The following is a 27,719-nucleotide window of genomic DNA, read 5'->3' on the forward strand; positions in this document are numbered from 1 at the left end:
AATTTTGCTACCAGAGAAATTTAAAGATATTTAAAATCAGGGATGCCCATTGTTAATTCCGATTCTCAGGAAAACCAATTGAGTATATTAGACACAGGCTGGCTCTTTACACTACTGAGACTGATAAATATTTGACTATATTTCTATCAGAGTAGTTCCTAGGGGGAGAGGGGGGGGTACCGAGATAGTTACCCCAGGCACCATGGCTTGGGATGCGTAGCGGCTGGGGAATTACCCATTGTGATCCAATTTCTCACTTTGATTCGGCCTTTTTTTGCTTATATATGAGTCGGGAGGGGAGCGCTGTAACTAATTTTTCGCCGGACGCCACCAGCCCTAGGAACGGGTCTTATTTCTATTACTATCATTTCATAAAACTTAAAAAATCAAAAAGCAACATGTTTACTCTGAGCTTCACCAAAATAAATAAAGGAATACTAACTTAAATCTAAATACATAAACTATTAAATTCTACAAAGAATTAAAATATGGAGGTGTTTGAGTGTCACTCCAAGTCTTGGTTATTAAGATACTTCTCAGGGTGTAAGTCTTGAATAATATATTTCTAAGGCTTTATTTTCACACTGACGGTACTTTGATATCAATTGCATGTACACCTAGAAAAAGGATTAAATAGAAAACAAAATAAATGACAGAAGATGACAACTAAATACAGTAATTCGTTTCCTGTTGCATATGATTGAAAATCCTTTATATTTAAATTTATTTTAAGTTAAAAGACAGATAGAAAGAAAGAAAGAGAGAGAGAGAGAGAGAGAGAGAGAGAGAGAGAGGGGGGGGGAGAGAGAGAGAGAGAGAGACAAAGAGAGAGAGAGAGAGAGAAAGAAAGAAAGAGAGGAATGGATATTTTTTGTGGGGGCCCTGTGAAGACAAGCGCGTCAACGCAGGTGCAGAGGGGATTGTCCCCCTCCTATACTCGTTTGCCTTATTTTTTTAATTTCATTAGAAAATTACTTTTTAGGGGGATTTTCTTTGAAAAAAATTAAAAAACAACAACACCGTTGTTTGTACAACCTTTCGAAAAGCGAAAGAAAGCGAGTCGCCGATCCATAATACTCTTCAAAAGGACATACTGTCTTTTACACTTTTTCAAAAGTAAAAAGAAAGCTTGAATTGAAAGTTCTGTTTATTAAACTCATTTGCAAGCAAGAAACCCTTTTAGAAAGGGAATTGCACCTTACCTTAATAAAAATGAATCGTAAAGACAGAGCTACTTGAACTTAGAGCAGTACCTAATACTTTAAAATTATAAAAAAAGAAGAAACTAATGTGAAAAAATTTATATTGTTTAGCATTTGTATTTACTGTTTTCAGGAAAGTGGAAAAGATATTCTAGCATTTTGGAGGATTTGAGGAGCAGCAATACCGCAAATAATTATTATTTTCTGTTTTTTTTTTTTAAGTTCGGGTTCATTGTTCATGCAAATTTCTGCTTGTTTTAAGTTTAAAGCTCGTACTCTATGTATATTTTGTTTCAGTTGATCTTGTAATTTTGTTAGCTTTCGCATATGTTAATAGTAGTAATGTTGTTAAAAATTAAACAAAAACAAAAAAAGAAGTTAATGCTAATCAACTATTGATGGCAGAAATGTAACAGCAGTAGTCGTGGTAAGAGTAACTATGGAAGTATTTTGTAACTATAGTGCAATAATATCTTCATATTTATAAGTAATCAAGAGCTTTAGAAATCCTTAGTTATTACATTGCTTTGATTTTGGACGATTTATAATGGAAAACTATCGTCATATTTATCATCAATACTTTCAGAAATTCTTATAAACTAATTCTGACAGAACTCAAACACTATTTGGGAAATTTGTCCTTAATGTTTCTTAATTTAGGACAGTCATGCTCTAATTTTTAATGACTAAAATGTATTTACTAAACCCAAACCCAAAGCAATCCCTAAATGACTATGAGTATAAAAAGGCTTCAGCCTTAAATAACTTCCGAACGATCACAATTCAAAGTAAAAATTGCCTATACTTTAATAAATATATGAGTAAACAGCTAGAGGGGGGGGGGGCGAACACCCAAAGGGATTTACTTTGGGACCTCCAATTATACAAATTAGGAATCTTTGCATGGCTTCAATTTTGAAACACATCCCACGTTCGGGAGAGATACACTGGATAGGAGGTTGTACGGGAGAAGACATGTTGCCGTCCAACGGACTTCCACCCTTAAAAAGGGTATTATAACTTTCAAGTTTGTAATCGAATGAGCCCTCTGTGAAGTTAATGTGACTTCTTGATTTTGAATAGCGTTCAGAAACGCTATTTCTGAATCAAGTGCCCATTGTCTTTTGATTCTGGACAGTCATACTCAGCTTTTAATGACTTTTAGCGACTAAAACTCTTTAAATAATCCAAATTACTGCAATCCAAAGAAAGTACAAACTGGGGATGGGGATGTCGGAAGGATCAAAGTGACTTCTTTTAGGCCCTCCAATGATACATATTGAAAATCTTTGTACGACTTTTATTTCAGCAGGATGTAACATGTACATCCTTAGCTAACTAATTAAGAGAGAAAACGGTTTTCCAAGAAACACTTTTTTCAAACAAAAGCTTAGAAAATATTTAAACCTTAAGAAACTAGAAATAAAATTATATAAAGGGCCAAATTTAGAACAAGAAGAAAGTACAACGAATGAAAAAACTAAAGCTGAAACAAACAAAAATTAAAATGAACAATTCTCGTCAAACTTAAAACAGAAGTAATGTTTAAAAAAATTGGTTCTGAGCCCCCCCCCCCCCCCCACTTAAAAGTTAGTTTTTCCAAAAGACACAGGACGTAAGCCGTTTTCGCACGACATAGTAAAATTCCACCCATGACAAAGGGATTTTGAATAACAGAAATTACCGTGAAGTTTAGCCATATTTGGAACGAGTAAGGACTAAGGTTGTTTTGAATCGAATTACGACTAAGGTCGTTATTATACCGATTCTAGACTTAACTCATTTTTACATCGTGTCACCGAAGTTCAGGAGATTGAACTTGTATAATATTTCTACCGTATTAAGAGCTAGCACGTCTTTATACTAAGCATGAACTTGACGTGTATTTACAAGAGCCCCCTATCCTTGAATTACAATTTTTCGGAAAAACCATGGAGGGACATCTTTAAGACTTTTCAACTGTTCAAATTGAGTGTCAAGGGGACGTGAAGGGTTGAAGGTTGTCAGATTTCCCTCTGATCGGCATCAGTCCTTAAGCTCACTTCCAAGTTTCTGCAATCATGCTTTTTACATGATTCGGCTGAAAAAAGTACACGGGGGACGCATCGCTCTTCACTAGGTAAACACTGTTCCACTGACTATTACCACAAAGAAATAAGCATTAGAATCAAGGAGTCAACTATGAATTCAGTTGAACACCACTAAAAGACTTGTACCTTTTTTATTTACTGAAACTTAATTTTCTCAATTCTTTTTTTTGTCTAGAGCGACTCATTTTAGCTTCCAATGACTATAGAATAAGACTTTCTTTTACTGGATTTCCTTAGCCATAACGATGTTTGATGTATGGGCAAATGTTGTATGGATAAGTCAAGTTCAATGCAATCCACTAGAGGGAATTTTCCCACTTTCTAGATATATACTTTCTTTTTGGGCAGGATGATACCGTGATAACTATTAGAGGCGCAACATGGTCACTTAGATTCCATTTGCGGCACCAATTGACACACTTATTTAGGTCAACTATTTCACACACTAGAAAAATTACCATTGGTTTTCGAAATTGGGATTCGACAAATAGCGAGGTGTTGCATTTATTGAGTTTTAGAAACTGTGCTATATTTTAACCATAAAATTTGATTTTCTTGGGTTTCCTTTTTTGAACTATAAGTAAACGCAATACTTCAGATAAGAATTTTAGTCAATGTTACCTTGCATGCCGTTTCATTAGGTGTACATAAAAGACATCTTTTCCTCCCACTTATTTGATTGATATGATCGTAGAAAGGAATCCTTTCGTCTGACTGCTGAAGGGCGTAGGCAGCCATATAGGCTGCACCCAGGCATGCTGAGTCAGGTAAGTCCTATAAAAAATAAATATACATAAGACCAGCCTATTACCTCATATAATAATGAAACTTTCAATAAAAAGTCCTAATGGCTACCTATTTCTTGTCCATTTTCTTCTGCACTTTTTTTTAAATTGCTAAAAACAAAACTGAATTGTAAAATAAACTTGTCATCGGATGGACTAACATTTCAACCTTTGTTACACTATCCTGATAGCTCAATCCCTTAGAGGATAATAAAGGATTATGATGATTGATCAACTGACTTAAACAATTTATCTCAACAAAATAGATGGCTCGCAAGACGTTCTTAAAAAACCTCTCAACTAAGACCTAATTCAAGTTAATCTAGAATTAGAACTACATAGATTACTACAAAATAGTCTGAGAACACTTAATAAGCAGACAGCTGTTCTTTCTTTTGGTCCATATCATTTTCTAATCTAAATATAGACTGTTTCTCCTGTTCAAGACTTTCTTTCAATGCCCAATGCTTTTCTTCTTCCAACTGATTTCTCTCTTCTTCTTTTGTTTCTTCAGCTTTCTTCGTAGCTAAGGTTTCAAGATATATCTCATATGCCAATCAGGCAGACCCTGTACAGGAAATAGTCTCAAAGGAGAGGGGATACAATTCAATTTTCTCACAGTACAGCTTCAGCACATCTTTGACAGTCCGATTGACATTGAGAGTTCTTTTCAGCATCAACATCTGACGCTGGTTCAAATCATTTTTTAGTTTAGAGAATTATTCACTATATTTGTAGTTCCATGTGAAACCATGAGAGCAGCACATATGACGTGTGTCCAATTAGGATAGATCCTATGTCAGTTATATGTAAGGAGATGGGTCCGATAACTGTCAACTTGTTGACTGTGTTGTTTTTAGGCTTATCTTTGCACTAGATCAAAAACCACTTATTTTGTAACCTGCCACCAAGTCTTGACCATAAAAATAGTCACTTTAAGTACATTTGAAGTAAAAAAAGTGACCAAATAGTAACCAAAATTAAAAAAAAGTGACCATATTTAGGGACCCACAAATAACAATGACTGGTCAAGATCGCCAGCTTTGGCACCGTTACAAGTTAGCTTCAAAAAACTAGACACTGAATTCAGGTCTAGATGATCATCATTAGCTTTTTTTTTCTCAGATACATTGACTTTATTCATATACAAGGATACAAAATGAAAAAAGAAGGAAAGAAAACACAAAACAAACGCTGAAAATTGCACAGTACTGACTTTAGAAATCACTGCCTTCAAATCACTTCTTTTTCTTGGGGGGGGGGGAGCGACGAAATCAAGCTTGCATGCCTTTCGAACACTTTCTACTGTATGTACTCGTTTTTCTTGGCAGTTTCTCTTTCTTCACTTAGCCTTTTCGTTGCTACTTCAACCATTGCCTGGGCAATCCCAATTTCCAAGGGGTCTTTCGCTTTTATCACCTTCTTTAGTTTTTCATTAGCTTCCTCGATCAGCTTATCAGTAACTTTTCTTTGTTCAGTGTGATTCGATTTTATATCTTCGAGATTTTCTTCCAATGCTTCAATCTTCTTCTTTTCGCTTGCTATCAGCTGCTCGTTTTCTTTCTGCTTGGCAAGTTTCTCTTCTTCCTCCTTTCGACGCGGTTCCATTTCATCTTTTTTCCTACGCTCATTTTCAACATGGGCTTTGTAACTCTGACTTGAAGACCGGCCAAGGTTAAGCAGCTCTCACCTAATTGGCAAACATTCAGGTCGGTTTCCGTATTACTTCATAACATCACAAATCACTAACCTTGCATTTAGCATCTTCAATCCCATGCAGGTTTTATCCTCAGTTAAAATACGACCCGAATTTGAGAAGGTTCTCTCGACATCGGCATTGCCATGTGACAGGGACAAATTAGCCTTTACTACCCCAGAGATCTGGGGGTACTTTGGGTTGCCTTGACCGTCGTTCAGGTCAAAAAAATACTTCCAAAATGCTTCAACACTATGTGTGGTAATTATCGGCTCAGGCTCAAGCTGTAGTAGCACCCACTCATCTTTGACTCTGTCACAGTTTACAGTGAAAGGCATCACTTGACAGATCTTCAACAAGTCGGAGGAACTTCTGGGAAGCTAACGATTTTCACGGCGAAGGCAACGAAAATATTTCAAGACAGATCCAGGTGGAGGCATCTTTTGCAAAATATGCTTGGACGCAGAAACGTAGGCTTCTTTGACCTTGGTACGAAACTGAGCACGTTCTAACTCTGACAGATTTTTAAGGCATTCTCCAACTCCTTGGCCACACTCTACGTTTTCTAAGGAAAGAAAGTTGTCAAACACATCTAAATCTGCGACTACAACACTCCGTCTCCTGTGAATATCCACTAGAACATCAGGTTTCAAGCACCTACTCAGCAGGATGAGCAGAAGCCTACTCATTTCTTCATATAGAACATGGACCAGAGGATCCTCCCGCTGGAACATTCCAGTGAAGCCACCAAACAGGTCAGCCAGTGAGACGACGAACAAAACCATAGCTTATGTTGCAGGTGATTTTAGCAACGAAACGATTTCAGTATATCCACTGGACTTCATTAACTGTTTCTGTTTTGACGGAATGTACTTAAAAAAGAACTCAGTAAGTCCATCCCCCTGCTCGAGGAGCCTCCTCGCTGCTTCTCCAAGAGTAAGCCACCGGGAGGTAACATGTTTCACAAAACGATGAGCCGGAAGCCCAAGGGAACATTGTATCATGTATTCCTCTGCACGTAGGGCCACCCTCTGCCACCCGTGAAAAAAGTAGTACACACGAATTACAAGGTCAGAAACAGCCTGTCCGTGAACTTTTAACCCTTTCAAAAAAGCATTGTGAATCATATGAATATTACAGGTGCCAACATCAATGAGGCCTCTGTCACTACGTGAGCCTTTCGGGAAGGGGTTCGTATCGACGATCTCTTTGAACGAACCATCTGCGGACCTTTGCTCCTCATTCGGAGCTGGAACCTGTGCTGCTTCAGTATCGGCATCTATGTTAAAATAGGAGTCTAAATGTCTCAAAGGACATGCCCTGAGCATAGAAACTACATTGATGGGTGTTTCACTAGATGATGTTTGTGGTTTATCTGAGGCATAGGACGAGAGCAACTCTTAACCCTTGAAGACATCTCTGTTTGTGTGGTATATCCCACTTTCTCTGCATCCACTTATGATATTCTCAAGAGTGAAAACCTTTGGATATGCTTTCCCCAGAAGTTCGGCAATGTTATACATTGACATAGTTTTAGATTTAAGGGCAGTCATTAAACTTGCAGTTTCCCAGTTGTAATAGGTCTGAGTGGTCCCATGACTGTCCTGTCTAGAGGTTGTAGTTTGTGAGTAGCATGGGGAGGGACAGTTAAAAGTACAACGCCATTATTTTTAGCCAGATCAAGCAATTCAGTGGTGTATCGGCTGGTGTGGTTATCTAGCACCAGAAGTACGGGGGACTGTTTGGAGAGTTTGACATTATTGATAAAATGCTGTAAGTAATGCAGAAAAAGGGAGGCAGTCATCCAGCCAAAAGCATTTTCTGAGCCGGTCATGATGGTTCCCAGTGGAACTCCTTTGAGTAAAATTTCCGGACACTGTTCCCTTGAGAAAATAAGCAGACTGTGTTCCCAATGGCATTAACACCAGCACAGATCGCGGTCAACTGGCCTCTTTCCGCTGACGTGACTTTCCCTACTTGCTTCTGCCCTCACCATGCAATGATTTTACCAGGCTTGTGGACGGTTGTCAAACCCTATAATTGTTTGGATTATCTTTATCACCTTTTTTAAACAAAGTTAAAATTTTAGCTACTTTAAGACAAACTGGGCAAAATCCATTTTTTTATGCAAGTATTAAAAATAAATAAAAGCGGCTGAAAAAGTACACCATCTATTTCTTTAAACAGAGAAGCCAATATACCATCACACCCTGTCGAAAATCCATTGTTCAAACTGGTAACAGCTTTTTGGTACTCCAAAAACCAGATAAGGTACATAAATGTAGTCTTATCTACTTTATTTGGTAAATAATTTCTATGATTATGTGTTCCAGCAGAAATTTGATCCATCAGATTATGTCCAACTTTTCTAAATCGGTCAGCAAATGCTTCCGCCATCCCTCTCTCATCAGTTATCTTAACTCCTTCATGAATTGTGATGTGGGATGGAATATTTCTTGTTTTAACGTTATTTATTTTTTCATTTATTATTTTCCATGTTTTCCGAGGTGAATCACATTTACAAAATTCATTTTGATAATATTTTGCTTCTGCTTCTCTGAGAACAAGTTAACCAATTTTTAAATTTTTTTTTTAATTTTCAACATTAATTTCATTTGGATGCTGCATCTTTACCTTATACAATCTATTTTTTTCACAGGGATAATAATGCCAGAATTAATCGAATCTTGGATTCTGAGCTTACCTGCAACCTTAAAAGATGCTGTTTACTCAGGTTTTATAAACATGGTCCGAACCCATATTCGAAAGCCACGGTTCAGCATGCCGAACCTATCTCGTATAATGCGGGTAAACTGGGGAGTTTTCCACCTTACGAGATAAAAAAATATTGGCAGCCGACCGGTGAAGATGGCGCGTGTATGAAGATGCCAAAAGACAGACAGTTAATCAGAGAATACAGCGTGAGTTTATCTCCTACCGAGTATTTGTAGCTAGGGGTAGAGCTCCAGACAAAGATTAAAGAGAATTCAGGATTTACTAGCTGTAAAACACGACCCAATCTGATATTTTTGGTAAAATTGCTAACCAAGGGCAGTCATTTTACAAAAATACACTCTCATCAAGCGGAGCTTTTGCAACCTACCAGAAGTCTTCATCTGTTTTTAAATTGAGATTATTTACTTTGGCCGAACGTGGGCCGTGCCGATCGTGGGCCGGTCTCCCCTATCCACTCAGAAGCAGATTTTTTCTTGAAATATTTTAAGAGATGGGGGCAAAAATTCGCCCCCAGGACCAAACCGGGAATACTGGGAATACCTGATGAGACCTGGGGGCAAAACTGGGAATACCTGATTAGGTTCTCATGATTCATGCTGTCAGTTTAGCTTTCAAAAAGTTTAAAAAGTTTGTCCAGCTTCCTTTCTTTTCTGAGAGATTAAATTTATTTTCCACGAGCAGCCTAGTTCAACAATTTTTTTTTTTTTGCCATGTATGTTTCTGTGTTGTTGATTTGCTGTAGAAATACTAATAGATAAAAAAAAGAAAGAAAATCACAGAACCATTTGTTATGTCCCTTTTTTTGCTTTATGCACTCTTTTTCTTCTGAGAACTGGGGGACTTCTGAGTCCTCCAGCATTCCTAGCTTTCCAGCTCACCTGATTTTCCAAGAGCAGCCTAGCTCGATTTTTTTTTCTTCTTTTTTTGCCATGTATGTTTTTGTGTTATTGGTTGATGTAAAAACACTAATGGTTAAGAAAAATTCATAGAATTATTTGTTATGTACCTTTTTTACTTTGTTGCACTCTTTTTACGAGAACTGGAAGGTCTTCCAGCTTTCCAGCTCACGTGAGATTATTTTTTACATTTTCTATAGTATAACACCTCAACAGAAATAAACAGGGCAAAAATTTAGTGTGCTATCCCGTAAAATCATTTCTGTCTTCCAGCCAAATATTAAATGGTAGCTAGGGATAGATAATCAAAGTTCTATAAGGGACAGATGACCTGTATTAAGATATTTTCCATCTCTACAAAATATCTACTACAAGATATTTAAGATTTCTACTACAAGATATTATCTACAAAATATGGAGCCCTGCCGCTCATCACAATGAACTCAACCTATTTTATTTTATTTTTATTACAACTGATTCCCGATACTGATAGACATAAAAGCTACCCAACACAATTCAACAGCTCTTCCTAAGTAATTACTTTGATATTGGTGCAAAGTCAGCTGGTTTGTTTATTATTGTTATTATTTTGGATTTACCTGCAGCAAACCTTAACCTCAACCAACTTGGTAAGAAATTTTATTGTAGAAATTTTATAGAAATTGGTAGAAATTTTATGCCTTATATTACGGGCAAAAAATCTATTCTCTTGAAGAACACCCAGCATACTTATTTCTGCACCATGTAAGACATCTAGTAATTTTTCTGGGAAAGACATAAACGTCAAATCGATTGTGGTGCTAGACCATTCATGGGGCGTAAGGAAGCACCAAATTGATAAAATAAGCTGGAGAGTGCTAAAATATCCTAGCAAGGCCCTTTTTCCTGTAAATTAAAGAGGAGAAATAAATGCACGGTCAATTAAGGGAATTTTTTCTGGCACTCTCATTACTACTACTGCTACTACTAACAACTCACTGCAGCACCAAGCCGCCTGAGGCCAACACAGCTACGCACGCTCCTCCTCCATCCCAATCTATTCAAAGCCTCCCTCTTTACACCCGCCCATGAACTTCCCAATTCCTTTAAATATTTCTTTATGACGTCCTCCCACCCTAGGCGAGGATGACCTGGTTTTCGTTTCGCCCTAAACGGTTGCTTGAATAGAACTATCTTTGGCAATCTGTCATCCTTTATCTGCAAAACCTGCTCTAGCCACCTCAACCTTTCTTTCATTATAGCCCTAGAGAGCGGTATTGAACCACATTTTTCGTATAGCCTATTGTTTGAAATATGGTGACTCAGCCGGGTACCCAAAACAATGCGTAAGCAATTGCTTTTGAAAACATCTAGCAAATCTTCATCCGCTTTCCTGAGCGCACATGCTTCAGAGCCAAATATGACTATTGCCATCACTGTAGCTTTTAATATTCTAATCCTGGTTCGCAGACATATCTTCCTATTCTTCCAAACTTATTTCAACTTTGAGAAAAATACCCTGCGCCTTGGCTTTTCTACTTTAGACATCTTCACTGCTCCCACCATCTTTACTAATAATACTACCAAGGTAAGTGAAGCTGTCCACCTGATCAATCTTTTCATTACCCAACTTCACCTTTTCATCCTCACATATTCCTAGCCTTAGCGACTTAGTCTTCTGAACATTAATTTTCAACCCTATTCTAGCACCTTGAACCCGCAAAACCTCTAAAACTTCATTCATTTTGCTCACACTTTCATCTAGGATGCTTAAATCATCAGAATAGTCTACGTCCAGGAGACTTTTTCCTCTCCATTTGATTCCGTGGTCTCCAATTGCCTTTATTGTGTTCCTTAAGACAAAGTCCATCAAAATAATCCATATAAAGGGGAATAAAACACAACCCTTCTTAACTCCTGATTTAATAAAAAACCAGCTGCTAACCTCATTTCCTACCTTAACCGCAGTGATATTCTCGTACATAGCACTAATCACTTTAATGTATTTGTCTGGTATACCATACAAGGATAAAAACTTTACTAAAGCTCTCCTATCAACAGAATCGAACGCTTGCTCATAATCTATAAAACTGAGGACCAAAGGTGTTTGACAACTCAGGCACTTTTCAAGTATTAACCTAAGAGTGGAAATTTGGTCGACACATCCTCTACCTTTTCTAAAACCGCACTGTTCTTCTCTTAAAGCTTTGTCTACGGCATCTCTCAGTCTAAAAAGTATCATATTACTAAGTAATTTACTACCTACAGAGACCAGACTAATCCCTCGATAATTACCACACTCACTTTTATCACCTTTCTTATAAAGTGGCTTAATTAAGGTTTTCCTAAAATCATTAGGTACTTACCCCTTTTTTAAAAATCATATTCATAATCTTCAGTAGCTTATTTCTAACCTCAGATCCCCCATATTGAAGAAACTCATTTACCACCCTATCAGCAGCTGGAGCCTTATTATTTTTTAATCCTTTTAGTACTGTCGCTAATTCCTTCTCATAAAACAAATCTTCCTTCACATCCAATGTATCACAAACTTTTTTCATTTTCCTCTATATCTCTTCCTTCAACTCTTTCTCGGTTAAGCAAATTTTCAAAATGTTTGGCCCATCTCTCTTAAGTTTTTTCCTTATCGCTAATTGCGGCCCCATTCCTATCTTTAACTGGTCCAAGTCCGGATTGACTACTCCCTCTCAATTTGTGGACATGCCAGTACAATATTTTACTATTATGCCGTCTAGCTGCATCATCCAGATCCTCGGTAATTTCATCCATGGCATCCGCTTCACTCCTCCTTAGTTCATATTTTAATGCTTTCTCCACTTTTTTTACATTCCTTTTGTTTTCATATGGTCTATCACTCAGGTAATTCTTGTACAAGTCCTTTCTCTTTTCTATCAAACATAAAGCTTGTTCACTAATATTCTTAGCTGCAGTTCTAGCTTTCTTCCCTAAGACACCTTCAGCAACTTCACAAATTATTTTTCTAAAATTATTCCAACCATCTTCCACATTATCAAATTTTAAATTCTAAAGTTTAGTATTCAACTGTTCCTGGAAATTGTATCTCAAACTATTATCCTGAAGCCCAACAACACACATACTTCCTGGGAAGTACTTACCCTTTCAATACTTCAACTTTAAATTAACCCTTGACACTACTAGATGGTGACACATACCTTCAACATCAATAACGGCACTCCTATGTACCCTAGTATCTTGTATTGATCCTGCCAGTTTTCGGATTACAATAACATAATCAATAAGGCTTGCTGTCTTACCATCACGTGAATACCATGTTAACTTATGAGCCATTTTATGACCAAACATGGTATTGGTTATGACTAGGTCTTTTTACCCACAACAATGTAACTAATTATGTTCATTAATGTTCCCAATCTACATCTAACGTTGACCATGGCAAGTAAATCATAAATTTCTATTCTCCTTGTTTCTCGGCCTGTGCGTTGTTATCTCCTAGTAAAAATACCCTACTTACGAAATAGAAACTATCCATTTCTTCATTTAACTATAATTAAAACGCGTCTGAACCCATAGTATCTCTGTCAGTCAACTCAGAAAGGGCATATGGTATTTTGGCTGATGCTCTGCGCTTTTTTGATATAAAACAAGCAATTAGTCTTCTATTATTAATACCTTCCCAGCCTAAACAAGACTTGGCAGCTTCCTTATTCATCATGAGCCCTACTCCCTGTCTATTTCATACTTCCTACCCCTGGGATATGAGTTTCTGAAACTCCTAATAAATCCAGTTCGAATCGTCTGAATTCGTCAGTCAAAATGTCGATACGATAGTCATTTTTTAACGTCGTAATATTCCAAGTTCCAATTTTCATGTTCTTTAAATCATTGAAATTATTTTCGCCTCCGGAAAAGTAATGATCCTGGATACCAGTGCAGGACGAGGACCCCATCTCCTCAAGTCTACACCGAAGTGCTTAAGCCGGCTTAGAACCGGACAGCAAGAAGTCTCTGGGACCTCCATGAATGGAGGCTTTGTGCAATCCTGGACCCATCTTGGTCACAACATGGTTTTCAGCACTTGGCGATGCTCTTCTATCAACAAGAGTCGAAATCCTGCACAGACAATCTCAAGCCTATTACCTCCGAAGCATTATATATTCATGCCTACAAAAATTATGCTACTACGGGGAGGCAACCCATAATAGATAAATTAGCTAGGAAGAGGTTTTTCAGCCCGAAAACGCCCGTCAAAACATACCAAGCCCAGACGAATTATCCATTAGTCAAAATCCCGTGCGAATGCTGTGTCGTTTACTAGGCTATAATTTTTTCGAGGGGCACCACTCCTCAAGTAGGAATAGAGTTGACCGCAAGGTCTCCAGTCTAGAAGGTACCCTGAAAGAGTCGAGGCAGCCCTTTGCAAAGGCCATTGTCCATAGACCTGGATCTTACGCCCTGCCGCAGTTGTCCTCCTATAGAGGATCCTCCGGGATGGTGTTCTGCATCACCATGCAATTTAACCCATTACTGGGAGAAGGTTTGTAACTCCTGGGACTTGTGGACAAACCAGTGGGCCCTTTTTGAGTGTACATTTGAGGGGCCTTCTTCCTCCTCCACCTGTATTTATGATCCTGGGCGAGGGTGCCCCTGTTCCTATTATGGACCCCCAGGAAGAAGGCCCCCCCTTGGTCCGTGCCTCCTATGGAGGTACCCAACATATCTGCAGGGCGTTCCCCTATTACAACCTGGGGACACGCCGAATGGCCTGGGGGAGGCCAACTAATATCTATCCTAACCACTTTGAGATAACCATTTTGTTAAAAATAGTTCAAACATCAGATACTAAAAACTCCGAGGTTGACACAAACCCATTTTTTCACTTTCGTATTGTTACTTTGATACCACTTTTGATACTTTGATGAACATTTGATTTCTTTAAAAAAGTTTGATTTTGAAATAAGGAATTTTTAAAAACTTGAAACTCTTTGCAATCAGTTAACAAACCGTTTTTTTATTTAATTTCTGAGCATTTTTCAACTAATGAAGGTTCGATTTTGGCTGAACGTGCATGAAAAATTAAAACACAATTTGCATATTAATTTTGGGCAGATTTAATTTTGGGCAGATTAAATTTGTAAATTAGGTCAATTATTGGCGCTTTTGTCACCCCCCCCCCAGATTTGCTCTAGATTCACCCCTGCACCACACTCCAACAGGTTTTCTGACCAGAATATATGTGACTATAGATTCAAATTTACGGATCAAGAGGAACTTCGATCGAGGCAGCTTACTTCACGCCACGAAAAAACATGGCAGGATGAGTAACGATGATTTATAAAAAAGAAACTAAAAACTGCAAACTGAAAAGACACTGTTTTAGCTAACTGAAAAGACTTTAAGAACTTTTTCAGAAAACACGGACTGCTGTAATTTTCGGGACCATTAGTGTCCTTACGGACCAATTTATGACCCCTGAACTTAGTTCTTACACGACATTCGAGGACTTTAAAAGCGGAAGATTGAACCATACCAGAAGAATGAGAAAATGCTTTATTGTAGAGGCTTCCTCATGAAGGCGTAGCAAGGTGTGGGTTTTTGAAATTGAGAATGCGAGTTTTCTGTCAGGGGTAAAATACAAACGCAAATGCAGTTATCATCTTATTTAAGATAACAAGAGCTATAGAGCAGACATCGAAAAAAAGAAAAACAGAAAGGAACATGGTCATTTCTAAGTACTATGACAAAAAAGCCCCTTCCTGGGACTGCTCAAGCTCTCCAAAGACCCGTCTGTGATCAGGGTTGCATGCTTGGTTTCTTTACCACGTCCGCACCCCAACAGATTATGCCAAAGTTTATATAATAAAAGGAATAAGGAGTAACTGTTCTCTATTTTGCTTATAACTTGAAATTCACAAGCTAGGGAATTTCCACATCCTTAGGAGGGATTCGAAACCAAAACTGAGCAAGAAGAGTGATGACGGACGGCCTTCCACACCCTCCCCACACCCTTGGGGAGGATTTGAAACGAAAACTGAGCAAGAAGAGTGATGACGGACGGCCGGCTCTAAAGCAACTGAAGACATCATTTTATAAGATATTGACGACTGTTTAATTATTAGATATTAAGACTGTTTGATTTGGTCAACACAGGGCTCTGTAGAGCCCACTGAACTTTCAAAGCAGAGTATATGAATAGTCAAAAGTGATATATGCGCGATGAGGGAAGTCCCGGACTTCCTTATCGTTGTCATCTTGTAACAGTTTTATAGCATTTTTAGAACACAAAAAGGTTTAGTATTAGCTTAATAAGGGCATATAACCCTGAGATAAAAGATAAAGATAGAGAGCATGAAACGAAAGAAAAAAAAAAAAAAAAAGAGCTGGAACATCGGCACTCCAGTAAAGAAAAGTCATGAGCTACATCTTGGTTCCACCGAAAATAAAGAGGCATGTTTTTTACTATATTTAGATGAAAGGAGAATAATTAAACCTTTCACTTTGATAAGAAGGAGGTAGAGGACATAGAAATGGTATATATCAGGTAGGTATTACCCAGCCTACAAAATGAGCTCCTTCCTTCCCTCTAAACCATTAGGACCAGATGCAGCCAGAAATCGTCGTGGTTTATTTCTCTTTACAGGCTCGCTAGAAGGTAAGTTTGTACGTTTTACAGGCACGTTTAAATCCATGCGCACATCATTTTTTTAATAAATTGAACCCTACATTTGCCTATGCTCTCCAATTTCAATCAGCTCTGGGAAATCCAAAAACGATGAAGCAACACATATTCATCACTTGAAGTTGTATCAATAAAACTCTTTAGAAGGCAAACAGAAACGAAAAAACTTACAAGAGTATAAACTGGGACATTAAAGACGTTTGAAATAACTTGCAATATGGCAGTGTTAGAAGATGCCCCGCCAGTAATAAGGATGCTTGATGAGTGACCTAGAATAAAATAGAAGTTGAAGACTATACATAACTTACAATAAACAATCAGACACATACACTAGTTTCTTTTTGCACACCTATACACGGAAGGGGGGGGGGGATTGAGAATACCCTTTAGATTAGTTCGAAAGACCCTCTTCCCTAGGAAAATAGAAAAGTAGTTACCTAAGAATACACTTTCTTAGGTTCCAACCCCCACCTCCTAGGGGGCGTTTTGAGATATGGAGGACTTCTCCCTGATACCGTACTAAAGAAATAAAACAAACTAAACTTTTTCTAGTTTTAGCCTCCCCTTTACAAGAAAATCCTCTCCCCTGAAGTCAGTCCAGTGTTCACTTATGTCTATTTCTTATATTAAGCTTTCATGCTTAGGCATCCTAAGACAGAAAATACAATTGCTGAGTCAAAATATTGAAGAAAGAATCCGTGACATGTTGGTTGCACCATATTTGATCCACAACCCTCGATGTGACAATAAATATTGCAGATTAATATATCTGTAGTCTAATTTTACCGGTCCGCGGTTTGTATGAACTGGGTGATTTCAGCAAAACTGTCTAAATAGTAACAGATATTCATGCTAAATAAAAATTCCTGGGGTATTTGACGTGCAAATTTATAGGAATAAATACTTTCCTTTACAAACCTCGCATATGAAATATTAGCAAACAACAGCCTAAAAAGTAATGAAAACAAAGGAAAAACTTTAGATGTGTAGAAATAAAATTCGAAAGTGGAACCAAATAATAAACAGAGATTTGAAAAAACATATAGCGTTTCAAAACAATTGTAAAATAAAACATAAAACCTTATAAAAAAACAATTATTCCTTCAATGGATAAGTTCGTAAGTTTCCACTTTTGGCGTTTTCTCTTTCGTAACTTTCCAGTCGATCAAGAATTGTTCGCCACCAACGTATGGCAAATGCAAGTTGAAGACAAATCTACGCATGTTCGTTGGAAAACATCAAAAAGTAGTCTTTTCAAAATTGCGGTTCAGCTATCGATTCAACATATTAATTTGGCAATTAAGCAGAACTCTTTTTACAATTAATGCTGCACAAGTTGAGACTTCCATAATCTAATTTAAATACTATGAGCTGTTCACTGTATAATAAAAGGACTTATCCCAATTTGAACTTTTATTTGTTTGCACTGAAAGGCAGAGTGGTCTTCGAAAATATACCTACGTCGTATAAATGGGGATGATAGACCAAGTAAGTGTATAACTGTAAATTCAGCAGCATTTTGTTTGCAACTGGAAGAAAGAAAAGATTGTGCCACTCTCATTAAAAATTCAGGTTGCATTTAGGCAGCATTAAAAAACTCAAGACTTTAAATGAACCGTGTTAATGAAACCTCTCAGCCATTGAACCAGAAATTATCTCTGACCCGGAAGTAATTATTCTATTCTGTGTAAATATAGTTTTTTTGAATTTGTGATACTTTAATTTATCTGCTGATGACGATCGCTGACGTATGTGGTCGAAATATCCAGAACTTTTTATATCTGTTTTTCACTGTCTAATAAAAGGACTTATCCTTATTTGCCCTTTTATTTGTTCGACTGTGAGCTAGAAAACAAGAAAAAAGAAAGGATGGATACCTGATGAATAACCCAGCCTTTCCGAGTATAGCCTTAGCCTAATAGCTTGACTTTCAATACAAGCTCTTACATCCATTTCTGGGGTCGGGAATTTACTGATAAGATTACCATCTGGATCAAATCGATATTCTCCTTGTATATGGGGTGTAATCTCTGTCAAATCGTAATACAGACCTATAAGTAGGAAAAAAGCAAAATCGTCTTTAGTTTCTAATATATTTTGTAATGCTTCTTTCCGCAATTAATTAAAAAGAACCATTTTCCAAAAAAAAGTTTTTCAAAGAAAGCAAAGCAAAATTCAAACTTAAAACGAGAAGAAATACGATCATATAATACGTCAAATTCAAAACGAACAGAAATTACCACAAACAGGGATGGGGTTACCACCCCCTTAAACCTTCTAACACTTTGAGTGTCAATTATGCTTTCATAAAAAATACTAACAGCCGAAAAACAGTCACAATGCTGTTAATGGCTCAGAAAATAAGAGTGTCCACTGACATCTGGGCTTTATAGAAAACGATACGTGTTTCGAGCAGTCTGTTTTATTGTTTTTTTTTTCATAACTTCAAAAAAAGAAGAAAATAGTAATCAAGTCAGAGAAATTTAAAAAAATTCTTTTAATGATACTTTTTTGTCAATATTTTTTTTCTTAGTTGTATTTCACTCAAAAACAAGGAAAATTGATGCCACTCTTATTTGTTGTAATTTCTGTTCGTTTTAGAATTTTCAATTTAAGTTCTGTTAGTTTCAGTTTAATTTGATCATTCATAGTAATGTCTGTTCATTTTAAATTGAATTTAATTATACAGCTAAAGTTCAATTCATTCAGGTATCATTTATTCATTCACAATAATTTTTCTTGATTTTCAGTTTTGTTTATTATATGACTTTATTTCTACTCGTTTTAGTTTTAATATCACTTTTTACTTTTTTCTGAACAATGTAACTTTTGGAGGATTCTTTCAAAATTAATTTTCGGTCCATTTTTTTTAACTGAAATAGTTTTAATAGGGGTTAATTTTGTGACTAATCGTATTTTTTCAGTTTTCCCTGCTGAACAATTTAAATATTAAATTATAATCTGAGTTTCAGATATAATTTGATATTTAGGCATAAATATTCAATCAGTCATAGTTTTGGGAAATCATTTTTTAATGCAAAATTTTTTATTAATAATTTTGAAAAAGCTTATTAAACTAATTAAAGGTCCCTTGTGTTTCAGGATTAATTGCTAAATAACTGGAACAAAGCGTCACACTTTAGCGTAAAGAGCGAGGTATTGAGGAAGGGACAACCTCTCATATACATAATAATTTCTGTTCGTTTTAAGTTTTAAAGTTGCTCCTTACTTTCAGTTGATTTTTTTTTCTTTTTTAATTTACGTTCTGATCGGTTTTTAAATAATGCCAGGATATCCACTCCCTCTCCATGGAAAATCCCTTCCTCCCTAAGAAATTCCTCCGTGGAAAGATCCTCCCCCGTAACCCCCCCCTCCAAAAAGTATCTGTACACTTCTCAATAGCCAATATTATATTTAAACAATGGGAAAAGTTAATAGTTTCTATCCCTTCACCAGGGGCCTTTGAGGGTTAAGTCATCCTCAAATACATAGCTATTAGATCTTCCGACCATGCTGAACAAAATGGCTATCTCAAACTTTTGATCGGAAGACTTTGGGAAAAATGGGCGTAGGGGGGGGGGGAGGCTAGCTGGCCTGCAACATTTTGCTCACTTAAAAAGGCACTAGAACTTTTGATTTGCGATCGAATGAGCCCCTTCTCGACCTTATTTGAAAACTGGTTCGTTACTTTCACCCCTGAAAAAAAAAAAAAAAAAAAAACAAAAACGCATCCGTGATCTTGCTTCTGGCAAAAAAACAACAACAAAATTCCACATTTTGTATACAGGAGCTTGAAACATCTACAGTAGGTTCTTTGATATGATATATCTGACGGTTTGATTTTCACTAAGATCATTTGATGTTTTGGGGGTGTTTCCTTCCTTTTTCAATATTAGGCAAATTTTCTCAGGCTCGTTACTTTTGATGGGTAAAAATAAACTTGAAGAATTTATATATTCTGAATAAGCCTCAAAATTCAATTCTTTCGATGCATCCGTTGTTACCAAGACTGTTTCTTAGAGTTTTGGTTACTATTGAGCCGCATGGCTCCGTACTTACAGTTTGCTACAACGAACTGTTGGACTTTTTACTATAATTTTGTGGTGTATGAAGAGGAGAATTTTCGATCATGCAAACTTTCGATTTTTTGCGGAGCTGAAGCCTTCCTAACCTTCAAATAAGCTTGATATATAGCCGTATCTAAGCCCAATATTTATAAAAGGAACGTTTTAATGTTCTAGTTTGTTCTAACTGTCAGTGTGTCTAAATAAATAGATGTGTAGGTTATTTATAAGAAAAAAATCTGCTTTGTTATTGCCAAAAAATGTTCTAATGAAATTTTTTCAATAAAACCAAAATTCTTTCTAGAATTTTTGTTGTTATTTTAAATTTTCTTGGCCTTGACAAAATACCCAATAAGTTTAAAGCCAATCTAAGAGGAGAAATAAAAAATTTGTATTATGAGTCGACACTCCAGTGTTTTTTTCTTTTTTTTTTTAAAGCTGTTGTCCATGAAAGTTTTCCAGCTGATTGAAAAAAGACAATTTTTTGCCCATCAAAAATTCATACACCTCAATGTTTTCTTAATATTTTGCCAAGTCAGGTACGTTTTGCCCATTTTACATGTCCAGTAAATTGCAAGCCGAACAGACAAAATGTGATCTTTTAGAATCCAAGAAAAAAGTCTATTTTGGCTCAGACTTCCAACATCAACAATCGATACAACCAATTTTTTTCAAAATATCTTCCTTCATTTAGGCCTGTTTCTCCCTTTATCTCTGTCAAAGATAAAACAAGGTTTGAACCCATTTTTGGACGCTTTGAATCAATTCAGCCAAAATTAGTTTGGGTATTTCCATAAATTAATCAAAAATACTTTTTGCACAAAATAAGTTTTTTTTAGAAAAAGTACAGAACTCCATTAAACCAAAAATGAACAAAAATAGATTTAAATAATCTACCAAGCGTACAACTACCACAAATCAGTATCAATAAATAAATAAAACCCGAAACAAACAGAAATTAGAATAAGTCAAACTCAAAACGATCAGAAATTAATATGAGTAGGGTTCTATGCCCTATGCTTTCTAAAAGCCAGAATATAATTTGTACTTCACTGAAAAAAATTCAAATGCATTTACTGAAAATGGGCATTGTCAGTTTAATATACATATGCTGATATTTCTTCCTTAAAATCTCAATAATTTTTTTATTTCTTAAAGTTGTAAAAGTGAAAATATTTAAAAGAAATTTTTTAAGTAAAAAACAAATAATATTCTGGCTTTCAGAAAGCGTAGGGCTTAGAACCCTACTCAGATTAATTTCTGCTCGTTTGGAGTTTGACTTATTTTAATTTCTGTTTGTTTTGGGTTTCCTTTATTTATTGATACTAATTTGTAGTAGTTGTATGCTTGGTGGATTATTTTATTATATTTTTTTTTTTCATTTTCTGTTTAATGGAGTTCTTTACTTAAAAAAAAAACAACTTATTTTGTGTAAAAAGCTTTTCTGCTTAATTTCTGTTCGTTTTATATTGACATAGTCTCTTTCAGGGAGCAAGATTCCGCCTCTTCTAAAGTTAAACAACCATCCCTTCCATAAAAACCTTTAATGCCCCCTGAGCATAACTTACAACCCTTGGCCCAAAACTCTGGAGTTTGTTCCAACCCCAAAGGCCTTGTTATATGATATTTAGATTATTTTGAATAGAATGGTTATCTCAAAACTTCTAATAGACGCATTTCGGGACAATATGACGTGTGTATACGGGGGAGAGGGTAGCTGCCCTCTGATCACTTTGACTCTTAAAAAGAGTACTAGAGCGTCTGATTACTAATCCAATAAGCCCCCTTTGAAGTTTATATGACAATACTATAAAAACCCTATATGTCCCCAGGCATAACTTTCAGCCCTTGCCCTGAGGGCTGGGAAATTTGTTATCCTCAAAGACATATTTTCCAGACCTTTCTAATAGGCTTAACAAAGTGGCTATATCAAAATTCTGATTGGAAGTGTTTGGGGAAATGATAGGTGTGGAGGGAGACATTTGCCCTCTGATCACTTTCGACTAATAAAAAGCCACCAGTCCTCTTAATTTCCAATCGAATGAGCCCTTTTTGAAGATTCTACGAAAAAACTTTCTGTAAAAACCTTATATTCCACAAGGGCCAAACTTAGAATCCTTGTGCTGAGGGCTATGGGCGGAGGGTTGTCATCGTCAAAGACATAATTTCCAGACCTTTCAACTACGTTGAACAAAATGGCCATATCAAAATGTTGATCGGAAATGTTTGGGAAAATGATGGGGATGGGGCGGGAATTCTCCCTCTGATTACTTTTAACATTTAAAAAGGGCAATAGCCCTCTCAATTTCCAATCGAAAGAGCCCTTTTTGAAGTTTTTACGACAACACTTTCTATATGACATTATATGCTCCCAGGGTATAAATTACAACCTTAGCCCTGATGGCTGTGGGGGTTGTCACACTAAAAAACATAATTTCCGGACCCTTCAACTACGTTCAAAAAAATTGCTTTATCAAATTGCTGATCGGAAGTGTTTGGGGAAATGATGAGTATGGGGGGGGGCATTCGCCCTCCGATCGCTTTTGACTATTAATAAGGGCACTAGCCCTCTCATTTCCCAATTGACTGAGTCCTTTTTGAAGTTTCTACGACAACGCTGGCAAAGAGCTAATTTCCAGAACTTTCAATTACGTTGAACAAAATGTCTATCTCAAAATTTTTATTCGACGTGTTTTGGGAAATGGTGGGCGTGAGACGGACGTTAGTTGCCCTCCAATCACTTTCGACTATTAAATAGGACACTAGCGCTTTCAATTTCCAATCGCATTAGCCCTTTTTAAAGTTTCTACGACAACGCTTTCTATTAAACCTTATATGCCCCCAGGGCATAACTTACAACCCTTGTGCTGAGGGATGTGGAGAAGTGTCATCCTCAAAGACATAATTTCTGGACGTTTTAACTACGCTGAACAAAATGGCCATCTCAAAATTGTTATTGGATGTTTTTGGGGAAATGATGGGCGTGGGAGGGGTGTTAGTTCTCCTTCAATCATTTTTGACTATTAAAAAAGGCACTAGCCCTTCGATGTTTAGAAGTTTTCGAAGTTTTTATGACAACGCTTTCTATAAAAAACTTATATACCCGCATGTCATAACTAACCACCCTTGTCCTCATGTGTGTGGGGGGGTTGTCATCCTCAAAGACATAATATCTAAAACTTTCAACTACGTTGAAAAAAATGGCTATCTCAAAATTTGATCACTTTCGACTATTAAAAAGGGCTCTAGCCCTTTCAATTTCCAATCGAATGAAGCCCTTTTTCAAGTTTCTACGACAAAGATTTCAATAAAAGCATTACATCCCCCCAGGGCAAAGTTTACAACCCTTGCCGTAAAGACTGTGGGAGAAGTTTCCAGATCGAAGAGATAATTTCCAAAAAATAGAACTGCATTAAATAAAATTGATGACTTAAAATTTTGATTGGATGTGCTTGGGGAAAAGGTGGGCGTGGAAGGGGTGTTAGTTGCCTTCCAATTACTTTCGACTATTAAAAACGGCACTAGTCAATTCAATTTCCTATCGAATGAGCCTTTTTGAAATTTTTAAGATAACGCTTTCTATAAAAACCTGATACCCCCAGGACATAACTTACAACCCTTGCCCTGAGGGCTGTGGGGGGTTGTCATCCTCAAAGACCTAGTTTTCAGAATTTTTAACTGCTTTGAACAAAAAACCTATCTAAAAATTTTGTTTGGATGTGTTTGGGGAAAAAGTGGACATGAGAGGGGGGTTAGTTGCCCTCCAATCACTTTCGACTATTAAAAAGGGCACTAGACCTTTGAATTTCCAATCGGACTAGCCCTTTTTGAAGTTTCTACGACAAAGCTTTCTATAAAAACCTTGTATGTCCCCAGGGCATAACTTACAACCCTTGCTCTGAGGGCTGTGGGGGGAGTATCCTCCTCAAAAAAATAATTTATATCTGGAGGTTCAACTACAATGAACAAAATGGCTATCTCAAAATTTTGATTGGATGTGTTTGGGCAAATGGTGGGATGGAAGGGGTGTTAGTTGCCTTCCAATCACTTTCAACTATGAAAAAGGAAACTAGTTATTCCAATTTCCAATCGAATGAGCTCTTTTCGAAGTTTCTACGACAACTCCTTCGATACGAAGTGCCCTGGTCTTAAAAAAAAATTATAAATTATACATTGTGCCAACATCGTTCTTTACTTAGGCAGCGCTATCGCGCTGCCTATGATATTTATAGCTTTCAAACTAGAGCTGACGAAAGAAAATTGGTCAAAAAACTATTTATCAACTATGTTCATGGGCGTCGTAAATATTTTAGTCTTTAGGTTTAGGACGATCAAAAACATTTCAGCTCCAGTAATTCCTTTTGGTCTGTGTTGACTGAAAAAAATCGTGGCCGATGGGAAAATGAAGCTTTTTGGTCCATTTCAGATGAACCAAATTTGCTATTCAAGTTTTTTTTTGCAAACTGGGGTCTTCTTGGCGCAGGAATTCACAGATATAATTTCCAAGCTGTTCAGGGAATTTTTTGCCCTTCTTTTAATCCCATTTTTAGTTAAATCCTATTACAATACTTCTAAACAGATCAAGTTGTACGGAAAAAAGAGCTTTTTAGCCCTTCTTCAGACGCCATTTTTTCGAAACGATAATATTTTTTTTATATTTTATCCAGCGTCGGGGTCCACTTGGGCTCTAGGATACATGTTTCAAACTGATCAGAAAAAAACCATTAGATTCTTTATCAGGTCCCATTTTTGGGGTCCTTCCATCCAAACATTAATTTTTTGCACATAAGGGTCCCCATTTCAAAAAACAATTATAGCTTTCAAACTAGAGCTGATAAAAAATAGTCAAAAAACTAGTTATCAACTATGTTTTGCTTTACATTACTTAAATACATAGTTCCCGGAGTGAAAAATATCCGCCCCCCCCCCAACACCCGAGTTTTACAAATTATTTTCATCCTTTGTAGCTGAAAATCTTATTTTTATGGTTTCTGACTTTATCTCTCTACCTATTTCAACTCAAAGAAATGTGTTGCTTTTTCTATTCAGTTAAATCATTACCATATTCTTTTAGTCTTATTGAGAAAAGTTTGCATACAAAGAAAATATAGAAAAAATATTGCTTTGAAAAAGGTCGAAATAGGTTAAAAAATCTATATCAACTTATAAAATGAACCAACATTCAGTTTTTTTTTTATTCGGCTAAATCATTGACATATTCTTTTAGTTTTACTGAGAAACATTTACATACAAAATAAAAAATATTACCGATATAGTCGTAGTTGCCTACATCTGTTGTTCAAGTATGGTGATTAAATTTATCCCAGGATTCCCCAACACACATGTTCTTAATCCTTTCTCGTGTCAACGATCCATTTTTAAAACTAAAAGACAACAAATTAAATAGGCAATTTGCGGGGTTTATTATTATTATACAAAACATGTGTACAATTCAAATATGGTGACACTTGTCGTAACTTCTGGATTAAGAAAACATTGTCGTAACTACTTGATATCCAAGAAACTATAAATTTGATACTAAGCCTTCGAGCAACCCCCAGGAAGGCCATTGACAATTAGCTCTTCAAATTCCTGACTTGATACTAACTTTTTCCCAATGAACTTTTCTATTGTAGTTTAGAAGAAAATTTAGCTTAATTACGGCTTTGGTATTTCTTGGATACGTTTTCCAGCTTCATAACTTTCTTATTCCTCTATCATCTGTAGTTCCAACATATTCAATATTTTTATCGTCCATCCAGTGTCGAAAATGCCCGGCGACACTTTACATCTTCCCTTAAGTCTTATAATGTTAATTTAGTATACTCTAAAAAAAGGTCAAACAGTACAGAATTCATAAATGTAAAACACAAACTAAAAATAATAAAGGCAAATAATCTTCCCCCCACCCTCCCCCCAAAAGACCCTTAAATTTCTATTCTTTTTTTCGTCTCTTAATTAGCATATTTACAAACTGAAATTATTACCTTTTTTACAGTCGTCAACAGGGGACTTGAACTCGAGCGTTTCACACCCCAAAAAATCCCTCAAACAAGGAAGGTGCTGGCATTCTGCAAGAATTTGGGCCACGCCATGGAATTGGTCAAGTTAGATACCAATGCTATGCTAGTCTACGTCAAACCAGCTGACAAACATGGGCCGTTTAAATGAGCATCATGAATATAAAGTTCCTCCTTGCATAAATGTGCCCGATATATAAGCGCATTGAAATATAGTGTTTCCTACTTAAGGGATGTGGCGTGTTAAGGGGTGTTCCGTATTAAAGGCCATGTCAACACTTAATATGTAATTGCTTGTCATACCCAAAATAGACATTATAAGGCCCTCGCAAAAAAAAAAACATTTTTCAAATCGGCTTCACCAAAAAAGGCTTTATTTATTTCTAAAATCTCGGAGACCTCCGAAAGTTAAGCTATTAGTCAGGCCCAACTCTTGCAGTGTTTGCCTTATTTCACAGAGAGTGCTAAATAGGCCTATGGGTCCAATCAAAGTTATGCAAAACAAATTTTGATTTTCTAAAGCTATTACAACTATAAAATATAGGCCCATTAAAAACAGGCTCTCAATCAAGAGCTTCAATACATTGCAACTTAGACCAAGAATACTTAAGTTTAACAAAATATTCTTGAAATTTATTACGCTGGTCATTCTTCATTTCAGTTTTTGAACTTCAGTTTTTACCATACTAATTCAAACATCCCGGTGATGGTGTCTATATAACCGCTACATTATTTTGGAAAACTACGTAATTTGGCAAAAGTCAGGGAATAGAACTGCTACTATTTTACAATTAATGGTTCTGTGAAAATGATTAAATTGATGAAAACATCAATTAATAGATGGCTTTTAATAAAATAAATAAATTCAATAAAAGCGATTGGTACAATAGTTAATATAAGGAAAATGCGAGCATACCAAATCAGTCCCATGAATAAAGAGCTATTCACTGGATTACAGAGTACATGGCCAAGCAAACCACCTCTACCTTCTTCAAGTGACAGAAACACTGTATCGCTTGTACCAAGACTAATAGCCACTTCACCAGCTCCTAAATTCATCCCTTAAACAAAGAAAAAAGCGATAGAGAAGTTCCTATCAGAATAGTTAGCGATATCCATGAAGAGAGTTTCACGAATAAAAAAGAAGAAGTCAATATCTATTTTAGGTCTATTTTTCTTATACCTCTATTATAGGTTACCTCAAGTATGTCACTTCTTGTGGCTGATGGTACAATACTAATTGAAAATAAGAAGAAAATGCTGATTTCAATTCACGGTATACTGAAATTTGTCTACAACGTTCAAATTTTCAAGCAAGGTTTTTTTTATCTTCTTCTATAAGGACAATAGGGACTAAAAAAATAACAATATTGTATAATAATGGAAATGAATGAATAAATTGTACATCTGATGTGGAAAATTAAAAAGTTGAAAATAGTAATATATTTTAGACAAACATATAAAAATCTGACGAGGATAGACAACCACTTATTAATTTTTTAGCAATAAAGTACTTGACATTGATGAATAAAACTTTCAGAGATTTTCAGCAATTGGTGTTGGGATGATTCA

General features: G+C 36.3%; 1 protein-coding gene across 2 annotated transcripts; it reads right to left on the reverse strand.

Annotated features, from left to right (window-relative positions):
• Positions 1 to 377: 377 nt before the first annotated feature.
• On the reverse strand, positions 378 to 27,203 carry LOC148948671 (xylulose kinase-like). 2 transcript variants are annotated; one of them, XM_089094035.1, is made up of 6 exons: positions 27,064 to 27,203; positions 25,396 to 25,511; positions 17,941 to 18,114; positions 16,235 to 16,332; positions 3,914 to 4,066; positions 378 to 617 (listed from the first exon to the last, which is right to left on the reverse strand). In XM_089094035.1, the coding sequence occupies exons 3-6, from the start codon at positions 18,014 to 18,016 to the stop codon at positions 537 to 539; spliced, it is 408 nt and encodes a 135-aa protein (XP_088950161.1). In that variant the 5' UTR covers positions 18,017 to 18,114; positions 25,396 to 25,511; positions 27,064 to 27,203; the 3' UTR covers positions 378 to 536. The 2 variants fall into 2 exon arrangements, with proteins under 2 accessions (XP_088950161.1, XP_088950162.1); XM_089094036.1 differs by lacking the exon at positions 25,396 to 25,511.
• Between the last annotated feature and the right edge of the window lie 516 nt (positions 27,204 to 27,719).

This window comes from Artemia sp. Qi Xiang Cuo, chromosome 9 (genome assembly GCF_049724085.1).
Source record: "Artemia sp. Qi Xiang Cuo chromosome 9, ASM4972408v1, whole genome shotgun sequence".
Classification (NCBI taxonomy): domain Eukaryota; kingdom Metazoa; phylum Arthropoda; class Branchiopoda; order Anostraca; family Artemiidae; genus Artemia; species Artemia sp. Qi Xiang Cuo.

What these genes read in the sequence shown, in the direction of transcription:
- LOC148948671 (XM_089094036.1), bottom strand. Translation starts at nt 18,016, where the DNA reads ATGGATGTAAGAGCTTGTATTGAAAGTCAAGCTATTAGGCTAAGGCTA. An exon ending in AAGGCTGGGTTATTCATCAG is followed by an intron (nt 16,333 to 17,940) that starts GTATCCATCCTT and finishes ATTTTATTCTAG; the next exon opens with GTCACTCATCAAGCATCCTT. An exon ending in ATGTCCCAGTTTATACTCTT is followed by an intron (nt 4,067 to 16,234) that starts GTAAGTTTTTTC and finishes TATTTTTTATAG; the next exon opens with GACTTACCTGACTCAGCATG.